This window comes from Triticum dicoccoides, chromosome 4B (assembly GCF_002162155.2).
Source record: "Triticum dicoccoides isolate Atlit2015 ecotype Zavitan chromosome 4B, WEW_v2.0, whole genome shotgun sequence".
Classification (NCBI taxonomy): Eukaryota; Viridiplantae; Streptophyta; class Magnoliopsida; order Poales; family Poaceae; genus Triticum; species Triticum dicoccoides.
The window spans coordinates 413,229,354-413,249,098 of record NC_041387.1 but is presented as its reverse complement, the minus strand read 5'-3'; the positions used below and the strand labels follow the sequence as shown (position 1 = coordinate 413,249,098).

The following is a 19,745-nucleotide window of genomic DNA, read 5'->3' as shown; positions in this document are numbered from 1 at the left end:
CCTTTTTTTTCTTTTTTTCTCTCATTTTCTAGAGTCTCATCCCGACTTGTGGTGGAATCATAGTCTCCATCATCCTTTCCTCACTGGGACATGCTCTAATAATGAATAATGATGATCATCATACTTCTGTTTACTTATAACTAAAAAGAAATAAAAATTACAACTCGATACCTAGAAAAAAAATATGACTCTATATGAATGCCTCTGACAGTGCACCAGGATGTGCAATGATCTAGCATAACAACGATATCAAAAAACGGACAAGCCATGGAAATATCATGCTAGCTATCTTACGATCATGCAAAGCAATATGACAATGAATGCTCAAGTCATCAAAACGAAGGCGGTGGAAGTTGCATGGAAATATATCTCAGAATGGCTATGGAAAGGCCATAATAGATAGGTATGGTGGTTGTTTTGAGGAAGATATAATAAGGCTTATGTGTGATAAGTCATGCTCCAACTTCATAGCATAACGAGAGACTATACGTGCATGCTACGGGAATCACAAACCTTAAGACCAATATTCTTACTAACCACAACCATTTACTAGTACCTCCCACATATTCCATCTCTATATCGCAAACCTATTGCAAGGAATCAAACATATCATATTCAGTGATCCATAAGTTTTATGTAGGATTTCATGACTAGCCATGCAATTGACCAATTCCTATTGACTCTCTAAATGGATATAAGTGAAGCATGAGAGTTATTTCTTTCTACAAAAGACCATGCTCTAACAAATATAAGTGAAGCAGAAGAGCATTCTACAAACAACGGTTTTCTTTGTGAAGATAAACATGCAATCCAAACTTCAAATGATATAAGTGAAGCACATGAAGCATTCTGTAAAGCCATACTCAAAAGATATAAGTGAAGTGCAATGAGCATTCTATAAATCAACCATGGACTATCTCATACCAGCATGGTGAATAAAGGAAAAATGAAAACTAAGCACAAAAGACGCTCCAAGATTTGCACATATCACATGACCGAAACGAAAACGAAAACATAACGATACTTGTTGAAGAAAGATGGGATGCCTTCGGGGCATCCCCAAGCTTAGATGCTTGAGTCTCCTTGAATATTTACTTGGGGTGCCTTGGGCATCCCCAAGCTTGAGCTCTTACCTCTCCTCCTTCTCCTCAATTCGAGACCTCATCGATGTTTGATCACTTCATCCACACAAAGCTCAACAGAAATCTCGGTAAGATCCGTTAGTATAATAAAGAAAATCACTACTCTATGTACTATTGCAAACCAATTAATATTTTGTTTTTTCATTATAGCTACTATAATATAACTTTTCCATGGCTTATACCACCGATAGAATCGGTAGTTTCATCAAAACAAGCAAAACAGTGCATCAAAAACAGAATCTATCTTAAACAGGACAGTATGTAGTAATCTGAACATATACCATACTTCTGGTACTCCAAAAATTCTGAAAAAATAGAACAAAATAAAAAAATTATATAGCAATAGTGTGCAAAATGTTTCAGAACCTTTTGACGTTCCAGTAAAAAAATGAAAATTCACGCGCTACAGCCAAAGTTTATGCTTCTGCACCGCACATACCAACAAGCAATCTAATCATCCTAAAGGCAAATCTTGGCACATTATTTTTATAATACAATGAATTTTTATAAGGGGATAATTAATTTTGTTGAAAAGTTTCTGTAATCGAGATTCACAAAGTTTCCATGGGCATGAACAAAGTTCAAGGGTAGCTCCCACTTTCACAATGCTCATCCCTCTCACTCTCACATTATTTCTATATTTTTTTTGTTTTTAAACTTTATAAAAGCACTCAACAGAAATAAAATGACTCTCTAAAACTTCCGGGTTTTCTCCCTGGCAGCGCTTTCTTTAAAGCCATTAAGCTAGGCATAAAGTGCTCAAGTAATGAATCCACCCAGATCCCAAGGTATATCAAAGCCAATTTTAATTAGCAATGATTTGGCATTTAGTAGTGAGCACAAAGAAATATATATCATGCAATGACGAAGTCTAACTCTCTTCCTATGCATAGGCATGTCATAAAAGAACAATTCATGCACATCAAGTAAAGGCCAATACGTAGCATAAGCAGTTTCTTGCAATTTTATCGTGTTGGAAACATAGAGAGGTGGAGATATAGTTCCCCTCTCATAATAATTGCAAGTAGGAGAAGCAAGCACATGCATATTACATTCATCAAAATTATCATGCGCAACGGTAAAAGGCAACCCATCAACATTATCCTTAATAAGTGCAAACTTCTCCGATATAGTGTAGTTTGGAGAATTCAAAAAGATAATAGGACTATCATGTGTGGGTGCAATAGCAACAATTTCATTCTTAACATAAAGGAATTATAGCAAGTTCATCTCCATAAGCATAATTCATATTGGCATCATGGCCATAAGCATCAAGTTCATCAAAAAGGAATATTTCAAAAGAATCAACGGGATCATAGCAATTATCATAGCATTCATCCTTCAGTAAGAACGAAGGAAAATTAAACAATGTATGAGTGGAAGAGTTACTCTCATTAGAAGGTGGGCACGGGTAGCTAATCCGCTCTTCCTCCCTTTGTTCTTTGCTCTCCTCATCATCTTTTTCATCCATTGAGCTCACAGTTTCATCAATTCCTTCTTCCATAGACTCCTGCAAAATATTAGTCACTTCTTGGACAACGGAGACTTTCTGAATAAACACATCAATATCAGAATTGTATTTATAATTCTCATAGCAATATTTAAGTATAGCAAAATTTTCGGTACTATAAACATCATCATGAAAAGCTTCATACTTTTCAAACAAAGATTCAATTTCGTAAGCACCCTTAAAAGCAAAAAATTCTTCTATTCGTTCCACATCATAGTAATCATATCTACCATTAGCATAAGAAGCTAAGGTTTCATTATTATTAAATTTGCATGAAAAGGTAAGGTGTGGATCATTCATCCTAGGGCAAGAAGTAAAATCATATCCTTGACATAAATTCCAAGCATACCAATGCAACATATCAATTTTGTCCCATAACAGTTTCCCTTTTTGTGTCAAGCGATAATCCCTAAAGTATTCACGTTGATCTAACGTGTCTCCCATTATCATATTGAATGGGTTTTCTCGGGATTATCAAAGTAGTGCATGATATTTTTCACATAACGAGCATCGAGGGTTTTAGGAGGTTCCCCATCTCCATGAGTAGCAAGTACAACTAATTTTTCTGGTGTTCCGTGTTCCATATCCATAACTAAAGATAGAGAAAACCTTAGAACAGAAAATAAAAACTACATAGTGATAAAGCAAACAAGCACACACGAGAAAATTCACCCCACGCTATTGCTCTCCGGCAACGACGCCAGAAAAAGGTCTTGATAACCCACAAGTATAGGGGATTGTTTGTAGCCTTCTTCGATAAATAAGAGCGTCGAACCCAACGAGGATCTAAAGGTAGAACAAATATTTCCTCAAGTTCTATCGACCACTGATACAACTCTACGCACACTTGACGTTTGCTTTACCTAAAAAAAGTATGAAAATATTTTATAAGAATAAAACTACGAGTACTTTGCAAGAATAAAACTACGAATAAATTGCAAGGTAATAAAAGTGGATAGCTTTTGTCAACAAGAAAGTCATTTGTCCCTAGGCAATCGATATTCTTGCAATTTTATATGAGGAAGAGGCATGAGCTAACATACTTTCTCTATTTGGATCGTATGCACTTATGATTGGACCCCTAGCAAGCATCCACAACTACTAAAGATCATTAAGGTCGTGAAACCCAACCATAACATTAAGTATAAAGTCCTCTTTGTCTCATACGCAACAACCCACCTACTCGGGTTTAATCTTTTGCCACTCTCGCAACCCACCATAAGCGAATTATGAACGTATTGCAACACCCTACAACGGGGATCCCTCACGTTTGCGCGGGATGGAGGACATCGTAGGACAACACCATAAATAAAATATACAATCATACCAACCAAGATCACGATTAACCCATAGGACAAAATGGATCTACTCAAACATCGTAGGATAATCATAGATCATTGAGAAATAATATATGGAGTTGAGCACCATGTTTAAGTAGAGATTATAGTGGGGGAAAGGGGTGTTATACCGTTGCATAGAGGTAGAGAGAGTTGGTGTTGACGGTAGCAAGTTTATTGATGTAGATCACTGTCACGATCCTTGCCCTGACGGTACTCCGGCGCCACCGGGAGAGAGGGGGAGAGAGCCCTCCTCCTCCTTCTTCCTTGGCCTCCCCCTAGATGGGAGTAGAGTTCCCCCTCTGGTCCATGGCCTCCATGGCGGCGGAGGGGCGGGAGCCCCTCCGAGATTGGATCTCCCTCTTTGTTCTCTTCTGTTTCGTGTTTCCCAGATCTGGCCCTTCACAGTTTCTTAAATTCCCGAAGATTCGTAACTCCGATTGCGCTGAAATTTTTACACGATTTTTTTCATAAATTATCTTTCTTGCGCCAAAAGAAGGGTCCCAACCGCCTTACGAGGAGGGTATAAGACACCTGGGCGCGCCTGGCACCCCCTGGCGCGCCCTAGTGTATCTTGGGGGCCGTGGGCCCCGTTTGCGTTGATTCCACCTCCCAAAAATCACATATATTTCAAAATAATTCTCTGTAAATTTTTATCGCATTTGGACTTCGTTTGATATGGATTTTCTGCGAAACAAAAAACATGCAACAAACATGAACTGACAGTGGACACTGGATCAATATGTTAGTCCAAATAAATCATATAAAATGTAGCCAAAAAATATATAAAAGTTGTATAATATTGGCATGAAACAATCAAAAATTATAGATACGATGAAGACGTATCAGCCGCCGCGTTGGCCTTGCCAACTGGATGGTATGACTTGTTCATCCCCTATCTGCTCGTTCATGTGCTGGCCATATATATGATGTTCATAGATGTTTCGGTTCTATATACTGTACGTGCTCACATGCTTAGGTATCGGTATGAGATGCATACCGTATTTGTCATGTTTACTGTATACTCGTGGATTAGATTAGTCGTAAATGTGCTAATATTTCTTTTTCTCTGAACATCATACATATGTGCATACACTCATTCCTATGAATGCACACACGCACACCCTATCCATATGAGCACCTCCGAGAAACTGAGCCGAGATGTCATCTTGAAATTTACGAAGTCACCGTAGGCGCCTCGTCGTTGACGGAAACGTCTCCCCCCACTGAAAGCACATCACCGAAAATCCTGAAATAAATTCAGGAATAATGCGAGCACCAGGAGTTGAACCCTGATGGGTTGGGATACCACGGTCTCTCTAACCATCCAACGACAGGTTGGTTCGTAAAAATGTGCTAATATTTCCAACCGTTAGTATATCTTAAAAAAAACGTCTAAGAAGCTCTCCATCCTACTCCTACGTGGCACTTGGTTCGTGTCTAACACTGGATCGCCACGCACACGGGATCGAAAGCTGTCACCCCATTGGTCGAATTCGCTGGAGGACGCCTCCGCGCGCCACGTGGACTTGGTCGCGAAACATCTCGAGTTCTCGACCCCCTCTTCTCCATAATCGGCGGCACTCCCCGATGGCTACAACTCTCTTTCCTCCTCCGCTTCCCTCCAAAGCGAACCAAAATTCAACCCGAGGAATCCCTAAAGAAGCGAACCTGACCGATAATCCTAGCGCAGAAAGCTCAGCGCCGAGAAGCGAAACCCGAATCGAAGCAGTGCGCGATGGGAATCCCAATCCGATCTCTCCTCGTCGCCTCTCTCGTCCTGAGTTCGATCGCCCTGCATGTCGCGGCCAAAACCTTGGATCCCTACAAGGTGAGTGATTACGGAAATTTTTCGCGTGATTTGGGGCTGTATGGCTAATGTGATTCCGGGCTGTTGATAAATTCAATGTAAACTAAACGCACCATGAGCTGAAGCGATGTGTATGAGTGGTTTTCTAGAGCAATTCAGAGGCTAGAACCCGATAGTGTGCCATGGTGGGCCTTAATTTTGTTAATCAGTTGGCGTTACCAGATGTAGAGGGACTGACAGTGATAAAAGTGTGCTTCCATTTGAGAAGTTTTGCACCTAATAGGCGTCCAGATGCTTATGAACTCTGACATCCCCTCTTAACATCAAGGTGTTAAGAAGGTGTTGTTAACACACTATTGGTATATCTTAACATCATCCCTTCTTTTTCTGGTTGCAGGTTCTTGGGGTTGACAAGAATGCCAGCCAAAGGGATATTAAGAAAGCTTTTCACAAGTATGTTCTCAGTTTTTCGATTATAGGAAAACATATTATGATTTTGTTTTAACCGTGATAGTTTAGCATCCAATTTTTATTTCTATTTTCTGGTGTACACAGGCTTTCGCTAAAATATCATCCTGACAAGAATAAAGAGAAGGGTGCACAGCAGAAATTTGAAGAGATAAATAATGGTAAGACGCCCAACTATGTCTGTAATAGAAAATACTGGTATTAAATATTAATGCCTCGGTTCATTTGGCATTTTGGACATACTGACTGTTTATTTGAAGAGATAGTTCATTGACACCAATCAAGCTTCCACCAAATATAGAATTTCGATTCTTCCTTCTCCATATTTTCATGTTGGTTAAAGACCCTGCGTTGATTTTTCTTGGGTTTGAAATGCGTTAACTCTTACCCGTGGCAGGCTTATTTCAGTTATCTCCAGGCACACTTTGAGTGATGCATGTTTTTTTTTCCATACACAGAGCTCTCTCTCTAATTTCTATTAAGAGAAACCACATTGTCTTAGTTACAGCTATTAGAACTAAACAAAAATAGAAAACGACGACACATGACCTAAAGGAGCAAGATGAGATACACCCATCAACCCCAAAAGATCACAAGGGGCTATTTCGGCTAAACTACCAATAACCCACAAAGCCAACAGACTCCAACTCCATCATCCTGGTAGTTTACAAGCCAGATCTCCAGGAGATGGTTTAGACAGTGATGCATGTTGCCCCTTGATCTTTTCAGGGTGTACGAAATTTTGCAGCAATTCATGTTCTTGTCTGTGTTTATTTACCTTTGCTCTCTTTGCAATTGATTTATCAGTCCACCAAGGATTCTGTAACTCCTGTTAGTGAATTGTTTTTCGTTCTGTGGTTAAGAAGAGGCGATAAATCGAACTATGAGTGCATCCTTTACTGTGACTCTGAATTTTCTAATGTGCATTCGTGTCACGTTTGCAGCGCATGAAATTTTGTCAGATGAAGAGAAGAGGAAAAACTATGATCTCTACGGTGATGAGAAGGGTAACCCAGGTATGGGTGCTGGAAATTTTGGGAGCCATGACTTCACTGGTGGTGGCCCCAGGACTACCTATTTCTCATCCGGTGATGGATGGCAGACAATGGGTGGTCAGGGAAATTCAAAAACATTCTCCTTCTCGTTTGGTGGCAACCCTGGGGCTGGCGGAGGAAATCCGTTTGGCTTTGATCTTGGTGATGTTTTCTCCAACATGTTTGCTGGTGGATCAATGGGTGGTAGCCAGCATGGTGGATTTGCTGGTTCTGGTAGACCCAGCGCGAGAACTTCCAGTCAGCATAAAAACCCTGTCACCATTCAGGAGGTTACGATGCAAACATTCAACAAAGAAATAGCTGACCAAGGAATAACTTGGCTTCTGCTATTCTATACACAACAAGCAAAAGGTCAATTTGTGCTTGAAAGTGTTCTGGAGGATGTGGCTCGTTCGTTGGATGGTGCAGTGAGGGTAAGCTGATTAAATTTATGTAATGCTGGTCCTTCGCAGTTAACATAGAGCAAGAAAAGTTTATACAGTGATTCTGTTGATGCAGGCTGGCAAGGTAAATTGTGATAATGAAAAGGCCCTTTGCAAGAAAAACGGGGTTTCAGTAGGAAAATCCGCTCGTCTCTTCATTTATTCGTACAGCACTGCAGAGAAAGGGTCTTTGCATGAGTACTCTGGAGATAGTGATGCTAAGAGCCTGAAGACATTCTGTCAAGAACACCTGCCGAGACTCTCCAGACGGGTTGACATTACCCAATTCAATTTCCCTTCCAATGCCTTGCCAAACCTTCCTGAAGTGCTTTTGCTGTCAACAAAGAAGGATACACCAGCGATGTGGCGAGCAGTCAGTGGGATGTTCCACAGTCGTTTGATATTCTATGATGCAGAGGTAAGAATTGTACCTTGTCATCACTTCTTTGCTTGAGAAAATTAGGTCAGCACTGGCGCTGGTCATCCGCTTTTCGTGTGTAGGCTTGGTACATAACTTGCTGTACTGGCATCGTGCTTTATAGATAGTCTGTTTTTTTAAGCAATGGTTATAGGGATTAATTCTACATTGAGGCATGACAGAGATTTCTTGCACCGAAAGAGGCCAGTGATAGCTGTGTTGTATCTTTGATCTTACAGTAACATTTGCTAGATTAGCCATGCCAGCTAACAATTACTTAACAATTAAGGACCAGGAGTATTAATTTACTATGAACTTTTTGTTTTCCTTGTTAAGGTTCAGGATGTTTCCCTTCCACTGCTCAAACGCCTTGGCGTGAAGAATGTTCCAGCGCTTGTTGGTCGAACGGTTAACGGTGAGGTGCAACTTCTGAAGGATGGTATTTCAGTGAAAGATCTCCAATCTGGTATCAAGGAATTGAAGACTCTGCTAGAAAGTTTTGAGAAGAAGAACAAGAAGCTAGCATCGGAACAGGCTAAGAAACCTGCCAAGGCAAGTGAACCGAAGGAAAACAAAATCCCTCTCCTCACCGCCTCAAATTTCGAGGAAACCTGTGGAGAGAAGGCTCCAGTATGCATCATTGGTGTTTTCAAGTCCAACAAAGCCAAGGAAAAGCTGGAGAGCATCCTGTCTGAGGTTTGTTTCCCCCTTAAAGCCAATTTGACGATATGCGGAAGCATCAAACTGCTTGTTCTTCCTGCCTAGCCACATTATCTACTCCCTCTGTTCGGAATTACTTGTCGCAGAAATGGATGTATCTAGACATATTTTAGTTCTAGATACATCCATTTTCACGACAAGTAATTCCGAACGGAGGGAGTAGCTTCTAACGCATGTCTTGTCGCCTTGTGTTTTCTGCATCCAGATATCTCAGAAGACTCTGATCAGGGGTCAGAGCTACAACTCTGGAAACGCAATCACCTACGCCTTGTTGGACGGCAACAAACAATCTGCGTTCCTGTCCTCGTTCGACAAGTCCGGATACAAGTCGTCCCATAAGCTCCTTATCGCGTACAAGCCTCGCCGGGGGAGGGTTCGCTGTGTATAAGGGTGAGGTGTCAATGGAAGAAGCTGAAAGGTTTGTGGTTTCCGTCCTGAATGGAGATGTGCAGTTGTCGGCAACTGGAGAGAATCCAGTTCTTAGGTAGAAGAAGGCTAGGGTTGCAACTCGCAAGCATTGTTTTCTCGAAATGGTTGCAAGTAATTTAGTCTTTAGGGGATGTAGTGTGTGATCTGAGAGGGCCTGTACATAGTTGAATCAATCAAGAGAGTAAAATGTAAACTGTCGACTCAGATTTGTGGACTGGGTTACGGGAATACATACTGACATGTTACTATGTATACATGTGCATAGTTCTCTGGCTTCTTTATTTTAGGGAAATTTCTCTGGCTTTGTCAGTAGTTCAGTACAACATCCTGTGGCCATAGTTTTTTTATTTTTTGAGAACTTCCTGTGGCCATAGGTGTGGACCGTGTTCACTACAATACTACTACAGCGTACCGTTAGCACCAACAAATCGGCCCGGCCCAACAAGCTGCCTGATGTAAGCAGTCGTCCCCTACGGGATGGCCTCACAAATTCTATCTCTTCTGGCCTAGAGCACAAAATGCAGTGGCCGAGCAGGTGAGAAGAAGATGGCTGCCACCAGCCTCGGTTCCTCTCCCTCCAAGACTGCCACTGCCAAAGTAAGCTCCCGCTTCATCTTCTTCCTCCCCATCCTTTTTCACTCCTCAAGCTGCTAGGAATCGTGTCGTCGTTTGAATTCTCTGCTTCAATTTTTTTTTTAAATTATAGCCAAAGTTATGCCGGCCATGCCTCTTGTTGTAACGAGTTTAGTGCACGAAAAGATTGAAATTCTGCTGCTCAGTTCAGTTCGTATCTTGAATTATCTTGACAAGTTCCCAGCTAGTTGTTGGACTATCTAGAATCACAGCAAAAATTGTTGGCGAAATGAGATAATTAGCTAACTGAATCTTTGGTTCTTGGCGCAACCGGATGTGTATGTACAACAGCTAGGAGGCATCTCCAGATCTTCCCCGTCCTACACCCAGCTCGCCTTCTGCTCCAGGCATGCTTTCCACAAGATAGGAACCGCTGCCGCCCCGCAAAGGCCTCAGAATGAGCTCAAGCACGCAAGACCCTGCGCGACCACGGACAACGACCGGGCGGCGCCGGCGGAGGCGCAGGAAAGTACAACCATCAGCGCTGGCGTGAACCCGGTGGCGTCCGGCAACGGCCAGCAGCCGCAGCCGGGCGAACCGCCGAAGCGGGTGCCGCTGACGGCGCGGGAGCGGCTGCGCGCGGCGCGCGTGCTGGGCAAGTATGCGGAGCCAGGGGGCGGGGCGTCGCCGGCGGACAAGAAGGGCTCTTCATCGTCCAAGCCGGAGTTCGGGAGCCGGGTGCTGGACGCGCTGCGGGAGACGGACGGCGGGAAGAAGGGCGGGCGGAAGCGGTCGGGGCTGCCGGAGGCGCCGAGCAACCTGCTGGACGACACCAAGCGCGGCATGCCCAAGGACGGGTGGACGTTCGACTGGCTGGCGGCGCTGCCCGTGGGCACGGACGTGCTCATCGTCGCCGCGTCCTTCGGGATCATCACCACCGTCATGTTCGGGACCACGTACCTCGTGTGGAAGCTCGGCGCCATACATTTCAACGAGTACTGATTAATCAAGCCTGTTTGGCTTTCTCTGCGTGGTTCTGTAAAAATAATGCCGTCTATCGTAATGATGAGGCAGATTTTGAGCACAGGAATACACCGTGATTTGTAAGAATTAAACCCAACGATTTTGCTGGAGTATTATAGAAAACGTTTCATAGATGTTAAGTAACATTTCTGTGTACCCCTGAACATCTAAGTGGCTGTAGTTTAGTGGTGAGAATTCCACGTTGTGGCCGTGGAGACCTGGGCTCGAATCCCAGCAGCCACACCTCACTATTTTTTATTTTTGCTTTTCCAATCCTTCTTTTACATAACGCTGAACGATTAACGGCTCTGATTAGCTTAGCTCTTATGGAGGCGCTGACAGCCAGACCCCAGACCGTTTGCACGTCGGCCCCCACCCATCCCCTCTTCTCCCCCCACTTCCGCCATAGCCGATTAGCCGCCGGCGAGAGGCCCCCGGTCCCTCTCCTTTGGAGTTTCTGCGGGAATGGATCCCGGCGAAGGCGGTTCCCCTGCCGCTCCATCGACTTCCGTTGCAGCCCCAGGTGATTTTTGCCCCTTTTCCTCGTCTAATCGATCGAACCAGTGCCACCCGTCGACGCTAAAACCCTAGCGCGCCGCTGTCTCTAACCATTCCGTGCAGGCGCGGACGCGGACACGAGGGAGGACGCCGGGAAGCAGGTGGTGGTGATTCTCGTCGGCCCCCCGGGCAGCGGCAAGTCCACGTTCGCCGAGGCCGTCATGGCCGGTGCCGCCGCTGCTGGCCGCCCATGGGCCCGCGTCTGCCAGGTGCGCCCCACGCGCTCCATTCTCTCTACGTGATAATTTGCTCAGCGTTGGTGCCATTGCTTTCCGTCTCAGTTGTGAATTTGATGTCTCTAGACAAGCATTCCGTAATGCCTAATGCGGGCTCATCTGATTGGGCTTTGAAATTGCCTATATTTTGCATAATTTTTTAATGGATCACTACTTTGAAACCGTAGTTTCAGTCTCATGGTAGCACCGGATAACATCTCAAAGTTAAAACACCGAAATCTTATTCCATGAGTAAGTTGGGTGATTCAGGCAGTGCAATTTTTACTTGGCTTGAATGTTAATAACCATGTCGTCGACCAAAACTACAGCAATTGTGACAGGATTCTGTGTGGGTCTTTATTGTTTTCTAGGATACAATTGGAAAGGGCAAAGCTGGAACCAAAATACAGTGCTTGAAGGCCGCAGCGGTCGCTTTGAAGGAGGGAAAGAGTGTTCTCATTGACCGATGCAACTTGGAACGAGAGCAGCGCTCTGATTTTGTGAAGCTTGGCTGCACGGTACAAGCGGATGTGCATGCTGTTTTCTTGGATCTTCCTGCAAAGGTTTGCATCTCACGCTCAGTTAGCCGGACTAGCCACGAAGGAAATGTGCAGGGCGGAATGGCTGCCATGGTTGTGAACCGCATGTTGAAGAACAAACAGGCACCCTTGCTGACTGAAGGTTTCAGTCGGATCACGTTCTGTACGGATGACGATGACATTAAGAAGGCAGTTGACATGTATAGTGCTTTAGGGCCTTCACATAGTCTTGCTTCAGGAGTATTTGGTCAGAAGAGCAAAGGGCCCGTACAAACTGGTATAATGAAATTTCTCAAGAAGGCAGATACTTCTAGCGTCAACAAGTCCAGTGGAACTATGGTTACATCAAGTGAAAGAAAGACAGGGCAGCAAAATACAACGTTGAAACAGGAGAACCTTGAAGCTGGTGGCGCCTGTTCAATGCAAGTAGAAAAGAAGTTGGATAACCTGAAGGAAAAAGGAGAACAAAGTAAGGAAAGGGTTTCTTCTGACACCAGTTTGTGCACTCTGGCATTTCCATCGATTTCTACTGCCGACTTCCAGTTCGATCTTGAGAAAGCATCTGAGGTTATAGTAGATGCAGCTACTGATTTCGTGCAGAAGCATGATAATGTAAGACTAGTTCTTGTTGACTTGAGCCAAAAATCAAGAATATTGTCATTAGTCAAGGACAAGGCTGCTAAGAAGAGCTTTGACTCCAGCAGATTTTTCACATTTGTGGGAGACATCACTCAGTTGCACTCCAAAGGAGGTCTTCAATGCAACGTCATTGCTAATGCTGCCAACTGGTAATTATTTTTGTCACTTTCAATTCTTACGATGTGCAGGTCCTATCAAATGCAGATATACTTTCAGGTTATTTTTTGTAAGTATATGTTGAGTACTTGAATCCTGCTTTATCCTTGTTGGGAGTCAAACTGGACCTTTTGTTTTTGTCTATCGCAAGCAAAAATTGTTAGGACCCTCCTCTATCATGGCCCTCGAGATAATATCTGTAAGTGTTTCATGCAGGAGGTTAAAACCTGGAGGTGGAGGGGTTAATGCAGCTATATTTAATGCTGCTGGAGAAGCTTTACAGCATGCAACCAAGGAATGTGCTGACACGTTGAGACCTGGTAACTCTGTTGCTGTTCCACTTCCATCAACTTCCCCTCTGCATCAACAGGAAGGGGTGACCCATGTCATACATGTGCTCGGACCAAATATGAACCCAATGCGTCCAGATTGTCTGAAGAATGACTATACCAAAGGGTGTAACGTTCTTCGTGAGGCATATAATTCAGTTTTTGAGAACTTTGCATCCATTGCTCGGAGCTACCCAGGGAAGCAGAATGATGAAACTTCATCAAGGAAGTCAGCATCTGGAGTGATTTCACCTAATGATTCAAAAACGAAGCGAGAGGGCATCGATGATTCTGAAAGGACCAAAAAGTGTAAGTTGCTTCCATCTATTTTGACTTCAAGTCAACACCATGAGCGCAAAGGGACCAACACACTAAGTTATCATGATAACTCCATGGGTTCATCTGATGCTCCAAACCAAGCAAGAGAGGAAGACAACAAGAAGAATGGTGGGGTCACCAACAAGACTTGGGGATCCTGGGCACAATCCCTTTATGAGGTTGCCATGCACCCAGAAAAATATAAGAACGCGGATTCTATCCTTGAGATATCTGATGAATTTGTTGTTCTGAAGGACCTCTATCCCAAGGTATTCTGAACTTAAATATATACCCTTTCTCCTTCATTCCTAGTGCTCTTCTTGACATCTCAGCTAAGCTGTTTATATATGCAGGCCAAAAGGCATGTGTTGGTGATATCTAGGACAGATGGTCTTGATTCTCTAGCAGATGTCAAGAAAGTGCACTTACCACTGCTTAGGAGTTTGCATTCAGCTGGGCTGAAGTGGGCACATAAGTTCCTAGAGGAAGACGCATCTCTGACGTTCAGGCTTGGATATCATTCGGTACTGCTATAACCCAGTGTTTAACTATTTATTTCCAACTGGTCTCTAAACTTTGTGATGGATGGCATGAGCAAGAGCGATCTTATCTGTCTTGGTTTCTGCAGGTTCCGTCCATGCGGCAGTTGCACCTCCATGTCATAAGCCAGGATTTCAACTCACCCAGCTTGAAAAACAAGAAGCACTGGAACTCCTTCACCAGTGCATTTTTCCTTGATTCTGTTGATGTCATGGACGACGTTGACCAGCATGGATCTGCGACTATCAACCCTGATGAGAAGCTTCTCGCAATGGAGCTAAGGTGCCACAGATGCAGGAGCGCCCACCCAAATATTCCCAAGCTCAAATCCCACATCGGGGCCTGCAAGTCCCCCTTCCCCTCCCATCTTCTGAAGAAGGACAAGCTGTTGTCAGTTTCGACGGGGCGCACGGGCTGCAGTTAGAGCGTAGAAGATAGCAGCACTATCCTTGTAAGCACATTTTACGTTTCGTGCTTTTAGAAGGATGGGCCAGATCGAGGTTTATTTTGTATGGCGATGTTACTTGCGCAAACTTATTCCGCAGTCAGCTGAGCTTTTTGTAAATGTTGATGTCCCATTTTGCACTCGATATGGTTTGCTATATAGCCATGTCTTCAGACCTTTGGGTTGACCTACTCACGAACATTGTTAGGGATAGCCTGCGTGGGAAAGTAATATGGAATGACATAGTGGCGCGTTGGAGCCGCTTACACAAATAGATTCATTTGTGTACCAGGAAGCGTATATATAAAGTTGTGCTAAGTCAAAAGAAAACAAGGTGAAACCTGCAAGCCAGGAAGAACGTAGGAAGATATGATCATGTAGGTTCAGTTCAAAAGAACCAGACAGTTCAGTCAGGTACCCCAACTTGCATGAAATGTGATGATATAGTTTCAACCCAACTTGCATGGAATGTGATGATTTAGTTTCAAATTTGCAAAATGCAACTTCACCCTACCCCAATTTGCATTGGATGTGATGATTTGGTCCCCGGCCTATCACAACGCGACAAGTAGCAGCCAGGTGGCGCGACAAGTGGCAGCCAGGTGGCCGGCTGGTCGTTGAGGGAGTCCTGGATAAGGGGGTATCCGGACTGCCGGACTATATACTTTGGCCGGACTGTTGGACTATGAAGATACAAGACAGAAGACTTCGTCCCGTGTCCGGATGGGACTCTCCTTGGCGTGGAAGGCAAGCTTGGCGATCCGGATGTAGATCTCCTCCTCTGTAAACCGACTCTGTGTAACCCTAGCCCCCCCCCGGTGTCTATATAAACCGGAGGGTTTAGTCCGTAGGACTCACGATCATCATCAACAATCATACCATAGGCTAGCTTCTAGGGTTTAGCCTCTCTGATCTCGTGGTAGATCAACTCTTGTAATACTCATATCATCAAGATCAATCAAGCAGGAAGTAGGGTATTACCTCCATCGAGAGGGCCCGAACTTGGGTAAAACATCGTGCCCCCAGTCTCCTGTTGCCATTAGCCTTAGACGCATAGTTCGGGACCCCCTACCCGAGATCCGCCGGTTTTGACACCGACATTGGTGCTTTCATTGAGAGTTCCTCTGTGTCGTCGCTACAAGGTTAGATGGCTTCTCCAACCTTCAACCACGATGTCTGGGGTGAGACTTTTCTTCCCGGACAGATCTTCGTGTTCGGCGGCTTTGCACTGCGGGCCAATTCGCTTGGCCATCTGGAGCAGATCGATAGCTACGCCCCCGGCCACCAGGTCAGGTTTGGAAACCTAAACTACACCACCGACATCCGCGGAGACTTGATCTTCGACGGATTCAGACTTGTGTCAGGAGCGCCGAACAATCACGACATGCCCGACCTAGATCGGCAGTCGGACAGTATTCGAAACATCGCACCTGCTACCGCTCCGGACCTCGCTCCACATCGGGTCGTGCCTTCCAAGGACGGGTGGATGGACCCCGCCCCGGAGGCCGCGCACTCCTCGGCGTTGGAGCCGAACACAGACTCCTCTCCTAAAAGGATCTGTGTCTCCGGACCCCCGGACTCATCTCCGGCAGTGTGTTCCGGACCGCGCGCACTCGTACCCGTTGAATCTAACCGGGCTCCAGTCATGGAGTTTACCGCCGTGGATATCTTTCAGCACTCACCCTTCGGAGACGTGCTAGATTCTTTAAAGTCTCTCTCTCTGTCAGGAGACTCCTGGCCGAACTATGTCCGGCTCGAGTGGGAAGCTGGCGACGAAGAAATTCGCTTCCCACCCACTACCCACTTAATAGCCACGGTCGATGACTTGACCGACGTGCTTAACTTCGACTCTAAAGACATCGACGGTATAGACGACGATGCAGGAGAAGAACAGGAACCACCGCCCATAGGGCGCTGGACTGCCACCTCTTCATATGACATATACATGGTGGATACTCCCAAAGAAAACAATGGCGATGAGGCAACGGAAGATAACCCCTCGGGGAAGAAAGCAAAATACAGGCGTCATCGGCGCCGCTCCAAGCCTCGCCACAACAATACCGGCACTGGAGGAGAAAATCCAGATGGTGCCGAAGAGGAGTACGATCCTGATCAACCCACCTTCGAGCAATCTGAACAGGAACACGGGCTGGCTAGCCCAGACGAACAGGCGACGGACGGATACTTGGAGGACGATAATTATATGCCTCCCTCCGAATACGAGGTGAGCCTCGGTGACGACGAATTCGGCGTACCAGAGGATCGCATAGAGCAGGAGGGCTTCAAGCGCAGGCTTATAGCCACTGCAAGAAGCATGAAGAAGAAAGAGCAGCAGCAGCTCCAAGCGGACCAAGATCTGCTCACAGACAAACGGGCTAAGGCCCGGGCAGCCGAAGAATACGGACTCACGTATCGAACAAAATACCACCAAAAGCTCATGTTACTACCTCAATTCGAGGAGGCGGCACTGAAAATCAAACGCCGGCCTACACCCGGCCGACAACACACTATGGCAAGGGGTTGTGCACAAGACCAGCGTTACATACCAAACAACAACATAAAAAGTACCCCAGACGCATCAGCGGACAGAAACGGAGTCTACAAACCTTGGTGTAACAAATATAAGCGTCCCAAGACAAAGAATGGCGCCCGGGGAACGGCAATCAACACAGAAGCCCGTAGCCCTCAAACCGTTGAGAGGGAGAAGAGACTTCAACATCTTAATCCGGGCCCCTCCAGCTTGAACCGCGTACTTGACCGACCGTGTCAAATCCATGGTACCCCAGGAGCAGCAGCCAATCATACTAATAGAGAATGCTGGGTCTTTAAACAAATCGGCAGGCCGGCACCGGAAGAAGCATGAAGAAGCCCGGATCATCAAGTCCAGGGGCCAGAAACTCGAGGATCGTACCGACCAAATAACTCATTATAGAGTATCATAAATAGGCGTGATGGCCATCCAGGCCCCGCCACCCAGGAGCTAGTCTCCGGATAGCCAAAAGTGTCATACCCACTTGCGGTCTAACACCCCTAGGCAGGAGCTACTCAGCACCGCCAGGATACACTACGACTTGACACATTACCACCCAAGACCCACGTGACGAAGTCACAAATGTGGCCAAGACCAAGCTTCGCCTCGGCGCCGAAGAATATTCGGCTACGTTCATCACTGAAGCAGCGAGTCACGGTTTTTTCTCAATCAAACTTAGATTCGACAGCCGAACTCCCGGACACCGACAAGGGAGTCCGAACTACTTCAGGATACCCCAACCTAATAATAGCTCATATAGACCCTTCAGCATATGCTGGACGGACCACATCCATGGCCCAGCCAATGCTCACACATGCCTCTTAAGCACTATTTGCAGGTTCACCCTCGCGCACAACTGGACCGGCGGCTTGGAATCAGCTCGGACGCATACAGGGGGGATGTCCACCCCACCTGAACACAATCCGGATATTCCTCCGGACCCGCGCACAACCAACCACCTTCCGGCCCCAACAGGTTCTGCCGTCATGCCTCTCTTTTATAACATGCACCATACCCATACACATAGACGTATTACTTAAATACATCATGCGGAGTCATTTGGTGCTTACCTGCTATTTTTAACGACATTTTGTCATAACGGCATCCGAACATCTTGTTGTGCCTTCAAAACGTCACGGGCTTCCTCGCACCCGTACTATGGCGTCTAAAGTCCGAACACCTTCTTGGTCGTTCGACACCCCGAACTTATTGCATTATATGCATCAGCTCCGAATCATGTCTTGGGTCATTGGTTGGGTTTGCCCGGCTCCCATGTTTTGGTACCTTACGTTCCACAATATCGGCTAAGGTAGTGCTGGGAGAACTACTGCGATTGTGTCCCGGTTCTGCTGGACGAACACCTCAGTAGAGAAAGCCGAAAACCGACTGTCATGATAAGGCGAGAGCTGGTCAGCTGTTCGAGAGGTTGTCAAATCTTTAAGGATTTATTCCGCATAATGGCATAATAAAATGCAGCGTGCGAAGGATCGGTCCCCGCGTTTAGTCTTCCGAACACCAGGGGCTGCGCCGCCCATACTCGAAATCCTATGGCTAAGTGAGAGTAACAAAGCCTTATAGTCCGACTGCCTGGTTCGCTGTGCTGAACACCTCCTTCATGGACCCAAGAATGGGACAAAGAGTGTTCAGGTGTACCCCGAACACCCCCGTAGTTCCTACGTGGGGGCAGAAGCTGACGACTGGCCAACTCTCAAGACTAACATATTAAACAGCCGCACAGGAATAAAATTTACACATAACAGGCACCTACATATAAGTGACTCTGTTTTGCCTTACAAAGTATAGCACAATTGCTTTGAGGGGAAAATAATGTCTTCCATGCATTCCTTGGCCACAAGGCGGGCGCCTTTCAGGACGCCATCATAATATAGTTCGGGCTTGCGGTGCTCCTTCCCCTCCGGAGGCCCCTTGGTCATCAGCTTCTCAGCATCAATGTGACGCCCAGGTAATTAAGCTATAGTGCTCCTCTACTAGTGATGCCACGTCACTTCGATTATAGTTGCTAATCTCGAGATAGTTCGAAACCGATTCAAATTCAAATTCAAAATCAGTCAAACAATAAAAGTTTTCAATTATTAAAACTAAAATGTTCGGAGTGAACAAAATATTGCCTAGGTAATTATGGTGGAGAAGCCACATTTTTATAAAATAATTAAATGCACTAAACTAAAAACAGTAGCAAAAACAATTAGTTAAATGCCTTTTATTAATTATAAAATTTTAAACCATTTTATTTGAGGTGTAAACTTTTTGGCAGTGGTGTAATTGGTAGAGCTAATTTAGGTACTACTAAAATATTTTACAAAACTAAAATCTGTTAAAAGTTAAAAGAAAACAGAAAACAAAACAAAAGAGAAAATAGAAAATAGAAAAACTAAAACCTAAAGCTAACAAAAAGAAAGGTGAAAGACCCCCCCCTCCCTAGGCCGTGGCCCAACTGGACCAGCCCACTGGCCCAGACCGGCCCCCACTCCCCCATAACTCCACTAAACCGAAACCCTAACCCCCCCACTCGCTCCACTCCCTCCCCCGATTCCCCTGGATCGGGATC

General features: G+C 45.3%; 3 protein-coding genes and 1 non-coding gene across 4 annotated transcripts; all 4 read left to right on the top strand.

The window, feature by feature from the left end:
• Positions 1-5,554: 5,554 nt before the first annotated feature.
• Positions 5,555-9,592, top strand: LOC119290615 (dnaJ protein ERDJ3A-like). Its single transcript, XM_037569228.1, has 7 exons — positions 5,555-5,820; positions 6,197-6,252; positions 6,355-6,428; positions 7,212-7,735; positions 7,821-8,162; positions 8,499-8,858; positions 9,088-9,592. The coding sequence occupies exons 1-7, from the start codon at positions 5,728-5,730 to the stop codon at positions 9,268-9,270; spliced, it is 1,632 nt and encodes a 543-aa protein (XP_037425125.1). The 5' UTR covers positions 5,555-5,727; the 3' UTR covers positions 9,271-9,592.
• Positions 9,593-9,755: 163 nt separating this feature from the next.
• Positions 9,756-11,053, top strand: LOC119296428. The gene is made up of 2 exons (XM_037574823.1): positions 9,756-9,908; positions 10,236-11,053. The coding sequence occupies exons 1-2, from the start codon at positions 9,858-9,860 to the stop codon at positions 10,884-10,886; spliced, it is 702 nt and encodes a 233-aa protein (XP_037430720.1). The 5' UTR covers positions 9,756-9,857; the 3' UTR covers positions 10,887-11,053.
• A 25-nt stretch (positions 11,054-11,078) lies between these two features.
• On the top strand, positions 11,079-11,150 carry TRNAH-GUG. The gene has a single exon. It is a non-coding gene; the product is annotated as a tRNA-His (tRNA).
• Positions 11,151-11,260: 110 nt separating this feature from the next.
• Positions 11,261-14,823, top strand: LOC119296426 (transcription factor bHLH140-like). Its single transcript, XM_037574822.1, has 6 exons — positions 11,261-11,430; positions 11,529-11,674; positions 12,052-13,007; positions 13,231-13,930; positions 14,015-14,185; positions 14,290-14,823. Exons 1-6 carry the CDS (start codon positions 11,373-11,375, stop codon positions 14,623-14,625), a joined length of 2,367 nt encoding a protein of 788 aa, XP_037430719.1. The 5' UTR covers positions 11,261-11,372; the 3' UTR covers positions 14,626-14,823.
• The last annotated feature ends 4,922 nt before the right edge of the window (positions 14,824-19,745 follow it).

Coding starts and splice junctions, on each gene's coding strand:
- LOC119296426 (XM_037574822.1), top strand. CDS start 11,373: ATGGATCCCGGCGAAGGCGGTTCCCCTGCCGCTCCATCGACTTCCGTT. Junction 11,675..12,051: donor CATGGGCCCGCGTCTGCCAG/GTGCGCCCCACG, acceptor ATTGTTTTCTAG/GATACAATTGGAAAGGGCAA. Junction 13,008..13,230: donor ATTGCTAATGCTGCCAACTG/GTAATTATTTTT, acceptor TGTTTCATGCAG/GAGGTTAAAACCTGGAGGTG.
- LOC119296428 (XM_037574823.1), top strand. CDS start 9,858: ATGGCTGCCACCAGCCTCGGTTCCTCTCCCTCCAAGACTGCCACTGCC. Junction 9,909..10,235: donor CCAAGACTGCCACTGCCAAA/GTAAGCTCCCGC, acceptor TATGTACAACAG/CTAGGAGGCATCTCCAGATC.
- LOC119290615 (XM_037569228.1), top strand. CDS start 5,728: ATGGGAATCCCAATCCGATCTCTCCTCGTCGCCTCTCTCGTCCTGAGT. Junction 5,821..6,196: donor AAACCTTGGATCCCTACAAG/GTGAGTGATTAC, acceptor TTCTGGTTGCAG/GTTCTTGGGGTTGACAAGAA. Junction 6,253..6,354: donor ATTAAGAAAGCTTTTCACAA/GTATGTTCTCAG, acceptor TGGTGTACACAG/GCTTTCGCTAAAATATCATC.